General features: G+C 45.3%; 1 protein-coding gene across 1 annotated transcript in view; it reads left to right on the top strand.

Moving 5' to 3' along the window:
• WDFY2 (WD repeat and FYVE domain containing 2) overlaps positions 1 to 19,401 on the top strand; it is a 169,712-nt gene that overhangs the window by 128,933 nt on the left and 21,378 nt on the right. Inside the window, exon 7 of the mRNA XM_082602061.1 lies at positions 12,355 to 12,481. Coding sequence (XP_082458187.1) covers positions 12,355 to 12,481 — 127 coding nt within the window. The remainder of the gene's footprint in view (positions 1 to 12,354; positions 12,482 to 19,401) is intronic.

Below are 19,401 nucleotides of genomic sequence, written 5' to 3'. Positions count from 1 at the left end.
CCTTCGTACACAGTATGCTCCTTCTCTAGTCCCTCGGCAGCTTTTTCAGACCTTCCCCGCTCTCCCCAAGCCTCCTTCAAAGAAAAACAGAGGTTATCAAGTAGAAGCTGCTTTTTTTTTTTTTTTTTTTTTTTTTTTTTTTTTGCAATACGCGGGCCTCTCACTGTTGTGACCTCTCCCGTTGCGGAGCACAGGCTCCGGACGCGGAGGCTCAGCGGCCATGGCTCACGGGCCCAGCCGCTCCGCGGCATGTGGGATCTTCCCGGACCAGGGCACGAACCCTCGTCCCCTGCATCGGCAGGCGGACTCTCAACCACTGCGCCACCAGGGAAGCCCGGACATGTTTTAAACTCTGTCCCGTTTAACCTCTTGGTAGCATTTTACATTGTGGCCATTCCTTCCTGCTGCGACTGCCCTCGATTGGCTTCTGTAACACATTTCCTCCCGCATTGAAGTCTCTGACTGCTCTTTCTCCTCTCCTTTGGGGTCGTCTTGGTGGGTTCTGCCTGGGACCCTTGTCTCTTCACCTCCTGGGCTCTCCCTGGTTGACCTCTGCCACTACTCCCAGTCACAGAAAGAAAAGGCATAGGGCTTCCCTGGTGGCGCAGTGGTTGAGAATCCACCTGCCAATGCAGGGGACACGGGTTCGTGCCCCGGTCCGGGAGGATCCCACATGCCGCGGAGCAACTAGGCCCGTTAGCCACAACTACTGAGCCTGCGCGTCTGGAGCTTGTGCTCCGCAACAAGAGAGGCCGCGATAGTGAGGGGCCCGCGCACCGTAATAAAGAGTGGCCCCCGCTTGCCACAACTAGAGAAAGCCCTGGCACAGAAACGAAGACCCAACACAGCCATAAATAAATAAATAAATTTAAAATTATATGGGCTTCTAAGAAGACCTCTGCTTAAAAAAAAAAAAAAAGAAAAAGAAAAGGCATAGTCATTGTCCTCAAATTCCTCACAGCCCAGTGAGCGAGACAGAAGCTAAACAGTAATTATAGTGCCTGGGGGCCGGGGTGTGTGGAGGAGCGTCTGGGGCACAGGGGAGCAGCACCAAGCATGTACAAGAACACGGAGCGGGCGCGTTGCTGGGATGGGAGTGGGAGTTGGTCAGTGAAGGTCTCCCCCTGGGATGGGCGGGAGATATGACTTTGACCTAAGATTGTGGCGGAGGAGTAAGTGTTGAGTTCATGAAAGAGAAGTGGGGAGAGCAGGGCAGGCAGAACAAACCAGCGGAATCCAAGGCCTGGGGATTTGCAAAAAGCGTGGCTCTCTTGGGAGCGCCTAGTAACTCTTTTTGGCTGGAACACTGGGTATGGGGGTGGGGGGGTTGTCAGCCAGAAAGGAAGTGAGATCAGTTCAGATCGCTGAGAGCGTTATCCTGACACCAGGGGAAAACGGTGGAAGAGTTTTAAGCAAAGAAGTTAACCTGATCGGATTTAAAAGACTGCCCTGGTCGTAGAGTAGAGAGTGTGATGGGAGAGCTAGTAGGAAACTGACCCTCGCAGCGCGGCTGTGGTGATGGGCGAGCGGGGAGTGGATAGATGAGCGGTAAACTTTTGGAGGCCGTGACAGGCTGGAGAGTTCCCAGGTTTGGTTGAGGCAGAGGTGGCTTCTGGCTCTTTAGGAGTCAGACGCTGCCCAGAGCACCGATAGGAATTCCCCGAGTCCTATACTGCGGCCTCCAGGTCAGGAAAGGGGTAAGTAGCTGCTTCTTACCGCTGTGAGGTGAGCCAGGGGTGGCCCAAGGATGTCATGTCTTCCGGATTAGTTCCAATATAAAATACTACCTGATATTGTATCTTCTCTTTCTGAAAGAATGTAAAACATTTTCACATGATTTCATCGTGAAATATCTTTGAGGAAGACAGGACGTAGCCCAGGAAGGTGGTTATCTAACACAAAGGCGAATCAATGTAGCAGGTCACCTATCTAATTTGTTATTATTCCTAGACAGTAGTATCTACCCACGTCCAGTCTGGCTACAGCACAGGTCATTCATTTAAAGCTATAACAAGGGCGTCTTGAGAGATTCCACGATGATGCAAACACTGCTGAGCTCTTCCTATGCAGTAAGTCCATCTGGGCCCTGGGAGGTCCCAACTCAGCCAGACACAATTCTGGAGAAAGGGACTGTGAATGGAGGGTTCGTTTTAACCTCCTGACTCCCTTACCCACCAAAGACCTTAATTAAGATGAACCTAGATCCATTAAAGAAGTGATCTTGGGGATCTAATCACTCCAGATCCAAACTCAACAGCAGACAGGTCTTCAGTATGTGTATGGAGTCAGCCATTCACCCATCACTCTGTTACAGTACAGAAGGTCATATAAAAATGTGAGTTAGTGATGGAATCTGCCTAATAGCCATACCCAGAGGCCAAAACATGGCATTTACTAATCCATGGGGATTTAGAAAACTAATTTTATGTTCTTATGCTCCCTCTGCTGGTTTTATTTCTGGAGCTAAATGCCAAATATCCTAGTTCTTTGATATTTCTGCAGAAATTAGAATATATTTCTGCCAAAATGTCACATGCTGATTTGAACAAAGGGGAAAAATATCAGATTTTGACCACTGGAAACTACTAGTATCAATACAATCTTTTTCTTTTTTCTTCTAAGAATTTTTTTGGTTAGTATGAACATATTGGAAATAGGAGGGCTTGAATGTGAACCTCCCAAAGCATACTCCTTAGCGGAAAATTAAATACAGACGTGTTCATTGACTGTCAGGAGAAGTATTGACAGGCACAGTTTAGTGCAAATATGCAAGTTCAGATCATTAAGCTGAAAGCTTAAGTTTTGTTTACGGTGGAGGCTTTCACATCTAACAGATGTGGATTTTCATCAGGAGCCCGTCAGGTCATTGGCTCTCCATGTGACGAGTGCTACCGCTCACCGGTGAATGCAATCAGCCTAGTCCTTGCCCTGTTCAAATCCCGCTCATGGAATTACAGCAATAATTGGAAATATTATGCATGTCACAAGCGTTGTGAAGCCCCGAGGCTGCGCGTGGGCTTCTTTGGGAGCAGTTAACAAGAGGGCTTCTTGTCCACAGAGTTAAAGGGGGGCTTCTAAGAAAGTGGTATTTAAACAACACCTTAAGAAGACTGGGGAGTTACCCAGGTGGTGGGAACATTGCAGACCCCGGATGTATGAAGCAGGTTTGAAGCCTGCAGCGGATAAGTGTGAATGGAGTCCAGTGGCCTGTGTGGAGAGCCAGGGGTGAGGGATACAGGTTGACACCCCAGGCAACGTGAAGAACTTCGGATGGACGTTGTTCTCAGGCAGTGGGAAGCCAGTGGTGGAGCTGAGGCAGGGTGGTAACCTGCCTTCCGTTGTAACGAGTCGTGGTAGCAGCGGGTGGTGGATTGAGTGGGGACGAGGGTGGATGTGAGGAGGCCTTTTAGAAGGAAGCTACTGCCGGAGTCCCTGGCAAAGGGGACTGCTGTCTGGACCGGGAGAACAGCGGCGGGTGCGGAGAGTGGAGGAGGGGTTCAGGCTGTGTTGAGGAGCTGAGTCAGCAGCGCTTGAGGATTGGTTGCAGCAGGAGTGGCTTCCACGTTTCTGTCTGGAACATTTGGGTGGACGGTGATGCCATTTACTGAAAGTGGGCGCGGCAGAAGTAACAGCAGGTTTGCGAGAGCATGTCGTGGTGCTTTAAACTGAACACGACCAAGAGGCCCCCTTGAGGAGTCAGCTGGATGTCCCGCTGTGGGTCTCGGAGGAGGGTGTAGCCTAGAGACGGAGCACATTCACCTTTCCAGAAGCACTCATCACTTCAACCTGGAGCAAAATGCAGTAACTGAAAGGTTACATACTCTATTCAAGAGGCTCCGTGGTCTGAGGACTTCCTTGGCTGCCTCTCCTCTGGCCGCATTTTGCCTGCACACCCTCACCCTGCACATGTGGTGGGATGTGCGTGGTGAGATACCAGGTCCCACTGGTAGAGACTGGGCCAGCAGTTTCCAGCCCTGACTTTGTGACCCTCCACCTAGTCTTTAGCTTTTGCAAGATATGTTGTAAAAGTCTCCAAAAATTAGCTCACTGAGCATTTGGTAACATGTATGAAATTTCTAAAAATGTTTATACTCTGATCTGGTTCCACGGTTGGGAAACTCTTCTAGCTAAATCAGAAATGTGAATGAAGTTTTATGTATAAAAAGGTTCATCCTAGCAAAACGTATAATAGTTGAAAGTTAAACAGCCTAACAGTAAGTGAAATAAGGTACATCCATGCTTTGGGATATTATGCAGCCATTAAAAATTCCATTTATGAGAGTATAAAATAGTATAGATAAAACCTTGACTTTTAAGAATGAATTCATTTATGTTAAAAGTTATTCTGTCGGTTATATTGTGGAGGGCCAAGGCAGGGAGAAGCGTGTAATGAAACCATGAGGGAGAGCTCTGGAGCGGAAAGCTGAAATGAAGGACAACGAAATGGAATAAATGATTTTTGTCCATTAAAATATCATAGGGCTTCCCTGGTGGCGCAGTGGTTGAGAGTCCGCCTGCCAGTGCAGGGGACACGGGTTCGTGCCCCGGTCCGGGAACATCCCACAGGCCACGGAGCAGCTGGGCCCGTGAGCCATGGCCGCTGAGCCTGCGCGTCCGGAGCCTGTGCTCCGCGACGGGAGAGGCCACAGCAGTGAGAGGCCCGCGTACCGCAAAAAAAAAAAAAAAAAAAATCATAGACCCCAGAAACCCACAACCGTCGCAGCCCTGGCTCTCATTCTCCATCCTGGTTATGGGTCATGCAGGGTGAGGAGGATGGCCTGGGTGTAGACGGAGACGGGGGAGCATTGTGTCTGCACTGCTCCGCGAGCTGGGCTCGCTGAGGTGGTGGACTCGCTGCCGCCAGAGGCGTCGGGGGGAAAGGGCTCTGCTGCTCATCAGGAAGCTGACAGAGGCGGCAGTCGCCGCAGGAGGAAGAGGCTCCCCGCCCCATCCCTCTGGGCCCCTCTGGGTCTGCCAGAGCCTCTGTTGTGACGGCTCATTGCTCTCCTTTATCGTCCTCCCGTGCTTCTTTGCCACTCAGTTAACGGGCCAGGAGAGCAAACATACACTGAGCACCTCTGGTGCACCCAGCTCTGTGCACTGTGCTTGAATACAAAGGTGTGGAGCCTGAAGTCTACCGCGGGGCAGATTTATAATCCGGCAAAGTTGGATCCAGTGAGTGATGGTGACATTTAGAGACATGGGCAGAGGTGGGGGCCTCACCTAGATTGGGGGTGTTGGAGGGAAGGCTTCCTGCAGGAGAGGGCACGTGAGCTGCACCTTGAAGAGGGAGAAGAAGTTACCTGGGGGATAAAAGGTGGGTCTTGGCGCTCCAGGCAGAGGGAGCAACCCCGTCTTGTGAGAGAATGGCTCCACCAAACACAATGTGCGTGTCCCTCTCGTTCCCAGAACTAACACTGTATATTTGTGTTGGTGTAGGGTCTGAGTCTTACTTGTTTTGAATATATCCATGGAGCTTAGCACAGTGCCTGCCATATAGAAGATGCTCAGTACCTGCTTGTTGAACCGATTTGAAATGAGTGCTGTGATTTACAATTTATAAGCCAGCCTCCAATAGAGACCCCGTTGTTAGGTCATTTACATAGAACTGGGATGGGACCACAGGGCGATTTTTTTGCCTCCCCAGTCCCATCCTGTTTCCTGTCTTGCAGCTTTTCCTTCCATCCTTCCCACTCTTCCTGAAGCCTGTGGTGTAACAGTCTGAGCCCTGGGAGAGTCTGATGAATATGCCCTGGCTTGCTTTAACCTGAGCCTCAGAAGTCTCTGTTCTCTCTTCCTGACTCTGTGTTACCGAGAGCTCTCCTTCCCAGCTCGGGCTCCTTGCAGCCTGATGTGATGTGCAAAAACTAGAGGTGGACCTTGTTTCTAAAGCTTCAGTTGATCTTATGATGGTTGAGATAGCATGAGAACGCGCTGGTCACTGCCTTAGGCTGACTCAACAAAAAACAGTGTCACGGAGATGGTCCAGATGAGGCCTCCTGCACTATAATCGTACCTCACGTTTATTGAGTGTTCCCCATGTACTAGGCCCTGTTCCATGTGCTTATATATATTCACTCATTTAATCTTATAAGTTTGTTTATTTTTAATTTTTTTATTTTTGGCTGCACAGGGTATTTGTTTTTCTCTTTTTGGCTGCGTTTGGTCTCCGTTGCTGCATTCGGGCTTTCTTTAGTTGTGGCGACCGGGGGCTACTCTTCGTTGCAGTGCATGGGCTTCTCATTGCGGTGACTTCTCTTGTTGCGGAGCACGGGCTCTAGGCGTGCGGGCTTCAGTAGTCGTGGCTTGCAGGCTCAGTAGTTGTGGCGCACGGGCTTAGTTGCTCTGCAGCATGTGGGATCTTCCCGGACCAGGGCTCGAACCCCTGTCCCCTGCATTGGCAGGCGATTCTTAACCACTGCGCCACCAGGGAAGCCCCACTCATTTAATCTTAACAAAACTATTATCATCCCTCTTTTATGGATGAGACTTCTGAGGCTCAAAGTCTTAAATAACTTGCTCAAGGTCGTATACCTAATAAGGGTAGAGCTGTCACTTGAGCCTAGAATCTGGTTCCAGAGCCTTTGCACTTCTGATACCGTATATCAACTTCCCATTTCTTTATCATAAACCATCCTTATCCCATAGTCACCAACAAACGCCAGAGGGCCTGCTTCTCGTGGTGCAGTGCTGGTAGATGATGGTGTGTATTAGTTTGGAGGAGCTGAATGGTGTCTATCACTTGGCACATAGAAAACCCTATTTAAGGATTTCCATGTTTATTTGGACAGGATGAACAGCTCATCCAATTAAGTCTTTAAAGTTAAATAAGTCTTCCTAACCATTCTTTTTACCAGTGCCCACCATTATTTAAATCTAACACGATGTTTTAAAGAACCTGAGCCACCCATTTTACATGTTGTCTTAGTCCATTCTGGCTGCCATAACAGAATACCATAGACTGGGTGGCTTATAAACAACAGACATTTATTTATCACAGGTCTGGAGTCTGGGAAGTCCAAGATCAAAGCACTGGCAGATTCAGTGTCTGGTGAGAACCCACTTCCTGGTTTCTATATGGCTGTCTTCTTGCTATAACGTCACATAGCAGAGTGGGTGAGGGAGCTCTCTGGGGTCTCTTTCTTTTTCTTTTCTTTTTTTTTTTTTTTACATCTTTATTGGAGTATAATTTCTTAACAATGGTGTGTTAGTTTCTGCTTTATAACAAATTTAATCAGTTATACATATACATATGTTCCCATATCCCCTCCCTTTTGCGTCTCCCTCCCACCCTCCCTACCCCACCCCTCCAGGCGGTCACAAAGCACCGAGCTGATCTCCCTGTGCTATGCGGCTGCTTCCCACTAGCTATCTACCTTACGTTTGGTAGTGTATATATGTCCATGCCTCTCTTTCGCTTTGTCATAGCTTACCCTTCCCCCTCCCCATATCCTCAAGTCCATTCTCTAGTAGGGCTGTGTCTTTATTCCTGTCTTTGGGGTCTCTTTCATAAGGGCACTAATTCCATTCATGAGGTCTCTGCCCCTGTGACCTAATCACCTCCAAATATTGAATATGAATATGAATTGGGGGGGGACACAAACACATGTTAAATAGGGGAAATCATATATTTGTCATCTTTCTCTTTTCTATCCCCCTAATCCTTAACCAGTCAAGCAAGACCATCTCCAAAGCTTCTCCTTGAGATGAGCATTCCCTGACTTAACAGGTATGAGTAGTGGAATAGATGAAGACCAGCACAAAGACAACACTGGTCAGCCAGGAAAAGAGATGTCATGTGCCTGTTTCATGTCCTAAGAACAGGCAAAGGACAGTCATTCATGTACTTCCCCCTTCGTTCAATCATTTGCTTATTGAATGCCTACTGTAAGCCAGGCAGAATTCTAGATCCTGGGGATCCTGTGGGAAAAAGCCAAAGCCCTGGCCCTCCTAGAACTTATATTCTGTTGGGACAGTAGGCAATGCTCTGAAGAGAAATACCATAAGGAGGAAAGTGGTAAGAGTAGTCAAGGGAGGTCTCTGAGGAGGTGGCATTTGTGAGGGAACAAGCCAGTGATAATCTAGGGGAAGAAAGTCACAGGCAGAGGCAACAAAATGCAAAGACCCAGAAGTAGGAATGAACCTGGCCTGTTCTAGGAACTGTGGGAAGTCCAGCTGACTGGAGCAAAGCTAGTAAGGTCGGGGAGGAGGGAGAGGGAAGCCCCTATAGTGGCAGAAGCCAGATCACAAAGGGCCTGGAGAGAACTGTGGGTTTTACTCTGAATGGGATGGGAAACCACAGGAGCGATTTAAGCAAGGGGTGTCATCATCTGCTTTGTGTTCTTCAGTGATCACTCTGGTGGAGAATAGACAACAGGGATGGGAGTGGATGCAGGAAACGTCGTATGAGGCTAGTTTAATAATTTCAGGATTTAAAGAAGGTGCAAAATAGTGCTGAGAGTCCCGTCCATCTTTCACCCCTATTCCCCACATGTTAACATCTTTGAAAATTACAGTACAAATATCAAAAATCAGGAAATTTTGATACAGCACTGCTCGTTAATCCACAGACGTTAGTCACATTTCTCTGGTTATCACACTAATATCCTTTTTCTGGTTCAGAATCCAACCCACGACTACACCCCGTGTTTGGTGATAACGTCTCCTTAGTTCCCTTAACCTGGAACAGTTCTTCAGTCTTTCTGTGCTTTCATGACCTGGACATTCTTTTTTTAAAGATTTTTTTTTGACGTGGCCCATTTTTAAAGTCTTTATTGAATATGTTACAGTATTGCTTCTGTTTTATGTTTTGGTTTTTTGGCCCCGGGGGCATGTGGGATCTTAGCTCCCTGACCAGGGATCGAACCTTTGCCTCCTGCATTGGAAGGGGAAGTCTCAAACACTGGACCGCCTGGGAAGTCCCAACCTTGACATTTTTGAGTACTAGCCTGACTGTCGTTCCCCTGTAGAAAGTCTCTCCATGTGAGTTTGTCTGATGCTTCCTTATGGTTAAATTTTTATAAGAATAAAACAAAAGTGATGATATGCCTTCTCAGTGCATCATATCAGAAGGCACATGATACTGATTTGTCCTCTTACTGGTGATGCTAACTTTGATCGCTTGGTTAAGATGGTGTCTGCCAGGTTTCTCCATTGTAATCACCCTTTGTAATACATCAGTATGTTGTGAGGAAATACTTTGAAACGTTGAAACTATGTAAATATTCCGTTTCTTATATATCTGACAAACTAACTAGAGTACTATATTTGTATACAAATCTTTTTATATTTGGCCTTATTACCATTTTTCATGGTTAATTTTGTCAATTCTTCCCCTAACCCCCTTCAGTGAGGTTGTACCACTTATTTGTAATATGGCTAGGTTCACTTGTTTCTGTTCATATTCCATTTTGGGTTCTCCATTCCCCCTCCCCCTCAGCAACACACACACACACACACACTCCTAGTTTTTATTTTTTACTTGTTTTCGAGTATGTGAAATATTAATATGATTCCAAAACTCAAAACCAAACCAAAAAAACACAATAAAAAGTGTCTCTCCTTCATCGCTTCTCCATTCCCATTCCCCAGCCTCTCCCACACACCTGCTGTAGTTAACAAATCTCAGTAATTTCTCATCTACCCTTTTTTCTTAGATGAGAGGTAGCATAAAGTAGATATTCTTTTGCACTTTGCCTTTTTCCCTTTACGGTGTATCCTGGAAGTAATGTCATAGCCATCCAGCAGGTCTTCTCCATTCTTTTTCATAGCTGCATAGTACTCTGTGAATGTACCATAGTTTGTTCGCCCACTCTCTTATGTGAGCATTTAAGTTGTTCCCAATGTTTTGCTATTTCAAACCATGCTGAGATGAATAGAGTGTGTATTTTGGTGTATTTGATGGGAGCAGGGACAGTATCTTCAAGATAAATTCCTGGAAGTGAGAGGGCTGGATTGAGAACTAAGTGCATATGTAGTTTTGTTGGATATGGCCTTCCCCATGTTACTGGTTTGCATCCTCATCGACAATGTATGAGAGTGCTTTTCTCCCCCAGAGCCTTTACAACAAAATGTGTGTCATACTTTTTAATTTTCTAGGCAAGAATTTTAACTGTGGCTCATACAAGGATGGTAGCAGTGGAGATGGTGAGAAGTGCTTAGATTCCAGATACATTTTGAGGGAAAAACCAATTCAGAGTTTATAGTGGGTTGCTTTGGAGGCTAATGTAACAGTTTTCCAACCAGCGTTCTCTCTAATTCTGTTTAAGTATTAGGCATCAATATTAACAGTCTAAACTGATAACTTCTTTTCACTTGTCTGACATTTTTGAAGCTTTGGGTGACTCTCACCTTCCTCTTGGACCAGCCTTATTATAATATTCTAGTGATTCTATGGCATTGTAGTAGGTAATGGTACTGCTCTAACAAATAACTTTCAACATTTCAGTGGCTTAATGCAAAGGCTTTTTTCTCATTCATGTAACAATCCAGTGCAAGTGTTCCTGTTCTTTTCCATGTGGTGATTCAGGGTCCCAGGCTCCTTCTAGAATTTCTCTGTGTCCTGGCATCTTGGAGTCCTCCAGGAGGAAGTATAAAGAGAAAGTGGAAAAGGAACATCTTAACTGCCTCGGTCTGGGAGGGATGCATATGACTTCCGTACTTTCTGGGTTCCCTTGCTGAGAACTGGTCACATGCCCCCTAGTTGCAAGAGGGGCCAGTTAATGTGGCCCCTGTAGGAAGCAACTTTCCAGGGAGCGCTGTATATACAAGCAGAGGGAACATGAATTTCAGTAAGCAGTTATCTGGCTCTGTCACAGATATTTAACAAAGTGAGTCATTCTAGTACTGTGTGGGAATAAACATTTTGCACAATGGAATGCATATCCTGAAGCATTACATTCTCAGATACTGAAGGAAGGTTAAGGGGCGGGGGATAGGTACGTGAAGTTTAATAACAGGGAGAGAAGATGATTTATACAGAAAGAGAAAATATTTAGCTTTGAAAGGCTAAGTAAGCATAACAGAGGAGTTCCAAATAACGAGATTTGTGGATGAAAAAGCGATTTTTATGTCTTCATTCATCTGCTCTTTCGTTCATTCAACAGGTACCACCAGAGCCTGTTTGCTGCTGGCCCTGTGCTTGTTTTGGGGTGGGAGCGGGGGAGGGAAGAGGAGATGGGAGCTGCAGGGGGTGGTCAGCACAGGCGCACTGGGGGAAGTGGTGTGTATTCTTACAGGGACAGGAATATATACAAGCAGAATGTTGTGCAGGTATAGGGAGAAGCTATTAAGCATAATCCAGGATAGTGGGGTTTTTTTTTCCCTTTTGATCTTGAAAAAATATCTTCGGAGACATTATATGAGAGAAACTTTCCTAAAAGCTTTTAAAGTGCAGTACTTCATTAGAACAAATTGATGATCTAAGGAAGAAAAATGTCGGATTCCAACAAATAAGAAGCAACTTGTATGTTCTTTTCAGAATATAATATTTTTCAATAAAAATGAGTAAAAAATGAGTATTTCTCATATTCTTCAGTATTCATAAGCTTTGTGCTCATCTTATACATAAAAAGTTACTATTCTCAGTACACAAGAAGTTTGATTTATGATGGGACTGCCAGGGAAGAAAATCTGGCATAATATTTTATAGCCAAACCACTGGAGTGATGCTAATAACCATCTGTACTGCACACCACAGTTTACAGAGTGGTCCCGGGTAACTGGTCCGGTCATGCTCACTGTAACCCTGTGAAGTAGGTAGTGGTTAGGCTGATATTATCCTCAGTGGTATCATCGTATTACCATCATCCCCAGTTTACAGTTGAAGAAACTGACAACTTGAGGATGTAAGTAATTTCCCCAGAATCTATAAATTTAAATTCCCAGAGAGAGAAAATAAAGTTTAAGTTCTGATGTTGACATCAACACCTGTATTCAAGAATAAAATAAATCTAACTGAGCTTTTTTAAAGCCCCATTTACTGCTCACCTGCTGTCGGGATGTGGGGTAGACGGGGCTTAAAAACTATGGTCAATATTTCCAAACAGTGCGGTATTTTCTGTTCTTAGAACTATGTCTATTTTTTGAAGGTCAATTAATTGCCTTTTTCATTCCCCTTTGGTCTTTACAGGAATTGATTTTATGGTACATTAAATTTTGGGGAAAAGTGCATAAAGGGTGGGACTTTTATTCTTGGAGCCCATTTTTTTCTCTTTGGGGACTGATTTGTTCTTTCAGCAGAAGTTTGTCGTGTGCCAGGAATTGCCCTAGATCCGAACTCCTCTGCTCTGACAAGTTATTGGTGAATAATGTTGTCACTTTGTGACTAATGGCCAGCTGTGTCTGTTCTCTCAGGTGGAGTGACTGCTCTCTGTTGGGACCCCGTCCAGCGGATGTTGTTCTCGGGGAGCTCCGACCACTCTGTCATCATGTGGGACATCGGTGGGAGAAAAGGAACAGCCATCGAGCTCCAAGGACATAAGTAAGGCTGCTGGTGCTTTTATTTTTTAATTTATCATTTATTTTTAAATCTTATCTATCTATCTATCTATCTATCTATCTATCTATTTATTTATTTATTTGCGGTACGCGGGCCTCTCACTGCTGTGGCCTCTCCCGTTGCGGAGCACAGGCTCCGGACGCACAGGCTCAGCGGCCATGGCTCACGGGCCCAGCCGCTCCGCGGCATGTGGGATCTTCCCAGACCGGGGCACAAACCTGTGTCCCCTGCATTGGCAGGCGGACTCTCAACCACTGCGCCATCAGGGAAGCCCCAAATTTATTTATTTTTTATTTTTGGCTGCACTGTGGGGCATGTGGGATCTTAGTTCCCCCACCAGGGATTGAACCCGTGCCTTCAGCAGTGAAAGCACCGAGTGCTAACCACTGGACCGCCAGGGAATTCCCTGCTGGTGCTTTTATGAAGAACTCTGGGAAAAGATTCCCGGCTGAAAGCTGGAACAAAGGCATGCAGGCCAGTCTTTGTGGCAAGAGCTTAGCCTGGGGATAACGTGACAGGAACACAAATAATGGCCACTTTGATTTATATCTGTACGTAAGTATGTTTATTTATTTATACCCCCTTTTAATCCACAGAGGAGTTGAGAGTGCTTACAAAAACCACAAAATAAAATAATGGCAGCAAAGAAATAAAAGGTAAAAAAGAGAATCAGGGAAGACTATAAGAATAAAAATTTGAGAGTGAGAGAAAAAAGAGCTTCAGAATATAAGCTATGAAGGCCTACAGAATTTCTATAATTGAGTTCAAATGTGGTTTCAAGATTCCTGGCAGCTTAAGGAAAAGGGGAGAGATAATATCCTCACCCAGTACATGTTGTACTTCCCCAGATATTTACTGAGTACTCGCCTTGATTAGTATCAGGCTCTTCTTCCTTAAGGAGTGAATTTCAGGAGACTGAGGGGAAGAGCAGAGAAAGCTTTGTGCTTCCTTGGAGCAGTTCTCAAACTTTGTTGTCTGCAAAGAATCACTGAGAAATCTGTTAAGCAGATTCCTGGGCCCTGTCCTCTGAGATTCTCTCCACTGGTCTGGAGCTGCGGGCATCTGTGTCGTAACAAGCCTCCCAAGTAGCTCTGCCAGTGACCCTTGGACCACACTCTGATTTGTCCCACGTGTGCTGCCCGAGGTCCCCGGAGGCAAAGCCTGATTGTGTTGCCAAAAAGAATTTTCAATCTGCTTTAGAACTCTGAAGCTAATCTGAATTGTCTTTAACTTTTAAAGTTTTCAACCTGATCTTAACTATGACTCTAATATATCAACTCCCATGAACTGAGTGGTTTTAAGCAGCATTAGCTCTGCCTGTAGATCTGCCTGGAAACACGAGTTTCAAAAACTTCTCCTAAGTAGTTAAATTTACAGTTTGGAATTATTAGATATGAGCTAATTCCATTTTAGAGGGCCCATGCACAAATAATTATTTTTTGTGTTAGAGTTTAATTTTAGAGACGTAGCTACTAAGTCCTTCATTCCCACATGAGAGAACAGATCAGTTGTCCGGGGCTATACTTGGCTTGTGGGACCACTCAGACCTCAGTATCAGCTCATGAAAGGAATCACTCCCTTATGTCACTCCATGACAAGGGGACACACATTGAGATCACGTAGAAGGAGTTGACCTCATTCATGTAAGTGAAGAAAAAGAAAAGCAAAATACAGCCCCGTTTCCTAATACTTGGTTACTAGCTACTCTACCAAGTAATTCCTGCTACTCGGGCTCCCTCCGAGAAATCAAATACAGGCTTTGAATGAAGATCAGCAGTGTTTCTTGGACTCGTTCAGATTAGCTCATAACTAGTTTTATTTCTACGCAGTGGTTCACAAAGACTGAAAGCAGGGTGAGCGTCAGGACTCACCGCCAGCATCACTGGGTGCTGCGTGTCCTTAGGCAAAACGTCGTTCTGCGAGCCTTGCATCTACAGTTGGATAAGAAAGGAAAAGCTATAAAGTGGAGACAGAGTCTCTCAGTTCCAGAAAAATGAAGCCTAAACGAATAGGTCTTCCAGTTTCTGAGACATACAGGCTTGGCCTTTTAGAAGATGAAACGAACCATACTCGGAGTCCATCCTGATAGGATCGCACCCTGGAGCTTGGCGCGGTGGACAGGCTGGTGAGATCGGGAGCTACCGGTCAGAACCGCCTTGAACAGGAAGAACAGCAGAAGGCCTTGCCTGGTGCTTTATTTATTGATAATTCAAGCTTAGTAATAAGGTGGAGTCTATGAGGGGCTCCTTGACACCAGGTCTTAGTCTGAGAGGGGTTGCCCTTGGTGTCACAGAACTAGAAGTAAACTTCCTCAGCATCGTTGGTGTCACGCTGTGAGAGTGGGTTTGAGTGCCCGAGGTGGGGATAGGGAAGCATTGGAGCTGCTGACAGATGGAGGAAGACGGGGTTCACAAAGAAGGTGCAGGAAAGCAGGGCAAGGGCATCAGGCAGGATAAGGCCCACGTTCACAGCAGCCATTCCTCTGCCATGAAAATTGGCCACTGGATTGGTGTTTGGTGATTCCTGTATTTGTTTTTCATTTTTTGTTTTTCTTCCCAAATTATCAGCAATCTTTTCTTGTTTCTTTTTTTTAAAAATTTTTATTGGAGTATAGTTGCTTTACGATGTTGTGCCCGTTTCTGTTGTACAGCAAAATGAATCAGCTATACGTATACATATATCCCTTCTTTTTTGGATTTCCTTCCCACTTAAGTCACCGCAGAGCACTGAGTAGGGTCCTGTGTGCTGTACAGTAGGTTCTCATTAGTTATCTGTTTTATACATAGTATCAATAGTGTATGGATGTCAATCCCAATCTCCCAATTCACCCCATCCTTGATTCTTGTATTTGAGTAGTGCCTAATATTTTGTCAAAGAGCTTTCAAAACACACAGACACCTCAGTTTAATCTTACAGTAACCCTATGAAAGAGAGAGGTCAGATGTCACTTTTTCAGTGAGAATATTGGGCTTCCATCCTCAAAGACTCCAGCTGGTGGCTTAGGTCTCCCAGACCTCAGTTCAGTCCAGCAGAGAGAGCTTCTCAGAACCTTCTTTGTATCCAGCGCTGTGCTAGGCTCTGGGGAAACAAAAATGAACATTGAATAACATGGTCCCCACCATGCCCCATGGTGTTTTCTTTCTTTTCTACTTTAGAGGCCAAAGACTTTCTGCTTGGGGCCTCAGGCTGCCCCTTGCTCTCCTACAATCCCTCATTTTCCCACCTTCCCCCAGGATGACTGTTGGTGGCCAGAGTTCCAAATCAGGGGCCCAATCATTGAGCTTGGGCACCGGGGAGAGCAGACTGGACCAGAGATTCCCCACCCCTCAGGGTGGGGAGACTGCCTTCCCCTCTTCTGGAAACGTCCAGCCATAGCGTGGAGGGACAGCTCCCTGTGGCTTCTGTCCCGGGTTCTGAGCTTTCACACCATCCTTCATTGGCAGAAATACAACGTTAATGTAGCTAGTTTGATTTGATGTGTAAAAATCCCATTAAAGCAGAGAGAGCTTTAGCACAAGTAAGTGATTGATGACAGCAAAAATGTTTCCAAGTCCGAGGAAAAAAAGCTGAGAAAGTATACTTCTATAGTACAATATTATCTGCATTTGAAGCATTTGGGTATTTTTATTCCCTGCAGCAAGTAGAACATGATTACGTGCCAGCTCTGGGGAAAGAAAGGCAAAGAAAAGGTTCCAATTTCAGGGACCAGTTATGTTTTTCAAGAATCAGTTACCAGTTAGATGGATATTATTGAAGCATAAACCTGGACATTTATTGTCCCGTGCCCACCTTGTCAAATCTAATCGTGGGACTTGGACCTTTTAGATTCTTTTTTATTCTGATAGGTATAGGATAATACCTATCATTTCATGACCAACTTTTCTTTCATGGCCACATTTTTTCTTTCTAATAGTGTTTTCTTAGGACTCTAAGACTTTCTGGCAATTTAACTTGACGGTAACTTGATTAAAAACACAGGTAAAGGTCTGCGTGGTCCCTTGTGATGGACCCCTCCGCCAAGACTGGGATCTGCAGGCTGCCTGAGGCTCAGTCACAGCCGTGACCCTACGCCCGCATGGCCTGTGTCTTTGCCTCCTCTTTCCACAGCCCCAGCTCTGGGTTTCTCTCTTCCTCCTCTTACCATGGGTAAGACTTTTGTTATAAGCATCTTCGAATTCTTTTGGTAAAGAAATAGGCTATTCATAAATAAATAAACATTGGGAGAATTTATGCTTTTCTCTTATATCAAAGTTATGAAAGGAAGTAAAATTCTTGGCATTCAGCTTCTTCTGGGTTTGGGAGAGAGGGACCAAGGATAAATATGTATGAAAGCTTTCTCTCCTTCTGAATCTGAGATTAGGAGCATTTCTGATTGTCACACTAGAGAATCATTAGGGGTGATGGGAAGAGATGTCTTTTCTATTTTTAACTATCTAGCTAACTAAAGACATAATAGGTCAAAGTATTAGCAGCTAAAGTTCTTTACAGAGGGTGGCATCTCGTCAAAGAGAGAGGGGTTGTATAGTGTGGTGACTAATAATAGCCTTTGAGTCAGGCCAGGCTGTATATGAGGCAGCCCTTCTGCTGAGGGCTCTGTAGCCTTGGGCAAGGCACCTCACCTCTGATCCTCAGTTTCCTCATCTCTAAAATAAGGACAGTATTGGAAAGAAAAGCCCTCAAAGGTTGTCAAAAATCATAAATAATATAATGCATGTAAAATAATCAGCACAAGAATAAGGGGTAATTAGTGGCAATTGTTAACATTATTCTTGTTAGTAAAAATGATAATAATTCAAAAATCAAGCTTTCAGATAAGATTACTGTTTCTCCCTGATTGTAGCATTTCCAATGGAAATATTGCCACGTACACCTACTCCCTCTATACCTGATATATTCAGCAGATGTTCATTGAGCTCCGTCTACAGACCAGACTTTGTATTGGGCTCTTAGGACCCAAAGATGACTAAGAAAACAGTCTCTGCCTCTATGGAGCTGCGCTAGACGTATGAAAAGGTGGTAAAGGTGGGTCAGTTTGCCATTTTACTGGAAAGTAGGGGCCTCAGTGGGGGATTCCCTCTTGATCTGGATCTTAGGAGATGAAGAGATTCTCATCGTTCTCAGGATTACCCAAACAGAACTGCATGGACTAAATACAGTGGACAGAGGGCCAGTGGCTAATCTGAACTTCCACTCTAGCCAGTGAAGAGCAAAATGTCGCTGATGCCCAAACCAGTGTTCCCAGAAAGGAGACCCCAAGTTCAGGTTCAGCCTTGGCTGTTGTCCAAGAATCCCTGGGGAGACGATCCTTCTAGGGTCCCTTTGGCGTGGGATAACCCTAAGTATCAGTTATCCTGGAGACCTCTCATGTGTGGATCGGTCACAGACCTTCTCTGGTCCTAGGAGGTCTGGAAAACTTAGGAATGTGGGAGTTAAGAATATAAGAGAGAGAGATCTCTAGAAGCAGATGCTTAACTGATTAGATTTCACCAAATGGGCTGGGACTTTTCATACTTTGGAAAGTTTCATTTCTTTGCTGTACATTTAAGTCCCCCCTACTTTGGGGATGGAACAGGGCCTAAGTTGATGTTTGGGTAGATGTTAGCCTGTGTCTGAAAATCTGTTTCTGTAAAGAGGATAAAGGTAGAGGTAGGCTTCTCTACCCTTTTTCCTTAAGAAGCGTCAGACACAGGACCAGCTTCATGGGCGTGTGACCTATGCAGTCACACGAGGCCTCACGCCTAGAAGGGTCCCGTGCTTGGTTTACTGCTCTACTGTCACCGTCTTGTAATTCTTTTTTTTTTTTTTTGACAAGGGGCCCTTTGTTTTCATTTTGCATTGCATCCTCCATGTTATGTAGCTTGGCCCAATCAGAAATACGGCCTCTAGGGCTGGTGAGAAAGGAAGTGCGGCCATCCCACTAAGAATAGTCTCTGTAGATGGTGGAGCCTGTTGGTTGTGCAAAGTGAGGTCTTTATACACTCATAAGAGATTTGCAGTGCAGTTCATGGAATGCTCATCTATGAAATAATAACCAGTTTTGAGATGCTTTCTAGTATAAATGCTACAGTGATGCCAGATGAAACATGAATGCAAGAAGAAGGTATCTTTTGGGCTTCCCTGGTGGCGCAGTGGTTGAGAGTCTGCCTGCCGATGCAGGGGACACGGGTTCGTGCTCCGGTCCAGGAGGATCCCACATGCCGCGGGGCGGCTGGGCCCGTGAGCCATGGCCGCTGGGCCTGCGCGTCCGGAGCCTGTGCTCCGCAACGGGAGAGGCCACAACAGTGAGAGGCCCATGTACCACAAAAAAAAAAAAAGAAGAAGGCATCTTTTACTTTTTATAACCGTTGATCTGTGAACCTGGGGATGTTCCCTCATCTTGTTTTTAACTGCAAGGTGGTTGTATTTTGAATCCTTAAATCAAGAAGCCCCTGAGCAGCTTTATTACAAAGCTTGGGATACAGCATTCATCACCGTGTTCTTCTGTGTTGGAATATTAACAGGACTGGAGTCCCATAAATTATGTATCTGTTGCTGAATGTTGCTGCCAGCTATGAGTGGCAAAGCACTTCCTTCTGTAGCTTATTTCGTTTTGCAAGATCCTTGACGTGTATCAAGGTGCCTTAACAAATGAAATGTAGTTCAAATCACAGGGCGGTTATGAATCTGTTCAAATAGATAGATTTTCCTTCTTGCCCCGGAATGTCACAATGGTGTCAGTCCATATTCTAAAATGTATGAAGTAACAACCAGGAGAGATAGAAAACAGTTGACTTTGTTTTTTAATGAATACGTGTCAAAGATGTTTATATTAGTCATTAATTAATAAAGGGACTGGTAAGACGTTACAACCAGTTCAAAGGAAAATCCAGAGTAGAAACATGCAGAGGCAATGGAGAATGCTG

This window comes from Mesoplodon mirus, assembly GCF_964341445.2.
Source record: "Mesoplodon mirus genome assembly, chromosome: 17".
In the NCBI taxonomy this organism is placed as follows: domain Eukaryota; kingdom Metazoa; phylum Chordata; class Mammalia; order Artiodactyla; family Ziphiidae; genus Mesoplodon; species Mesoplodon mirus.
Note: the sequence above shows the minus strand (reverse complement) of the source record. Positions and strands in the feature narration are given on the sequence as shown.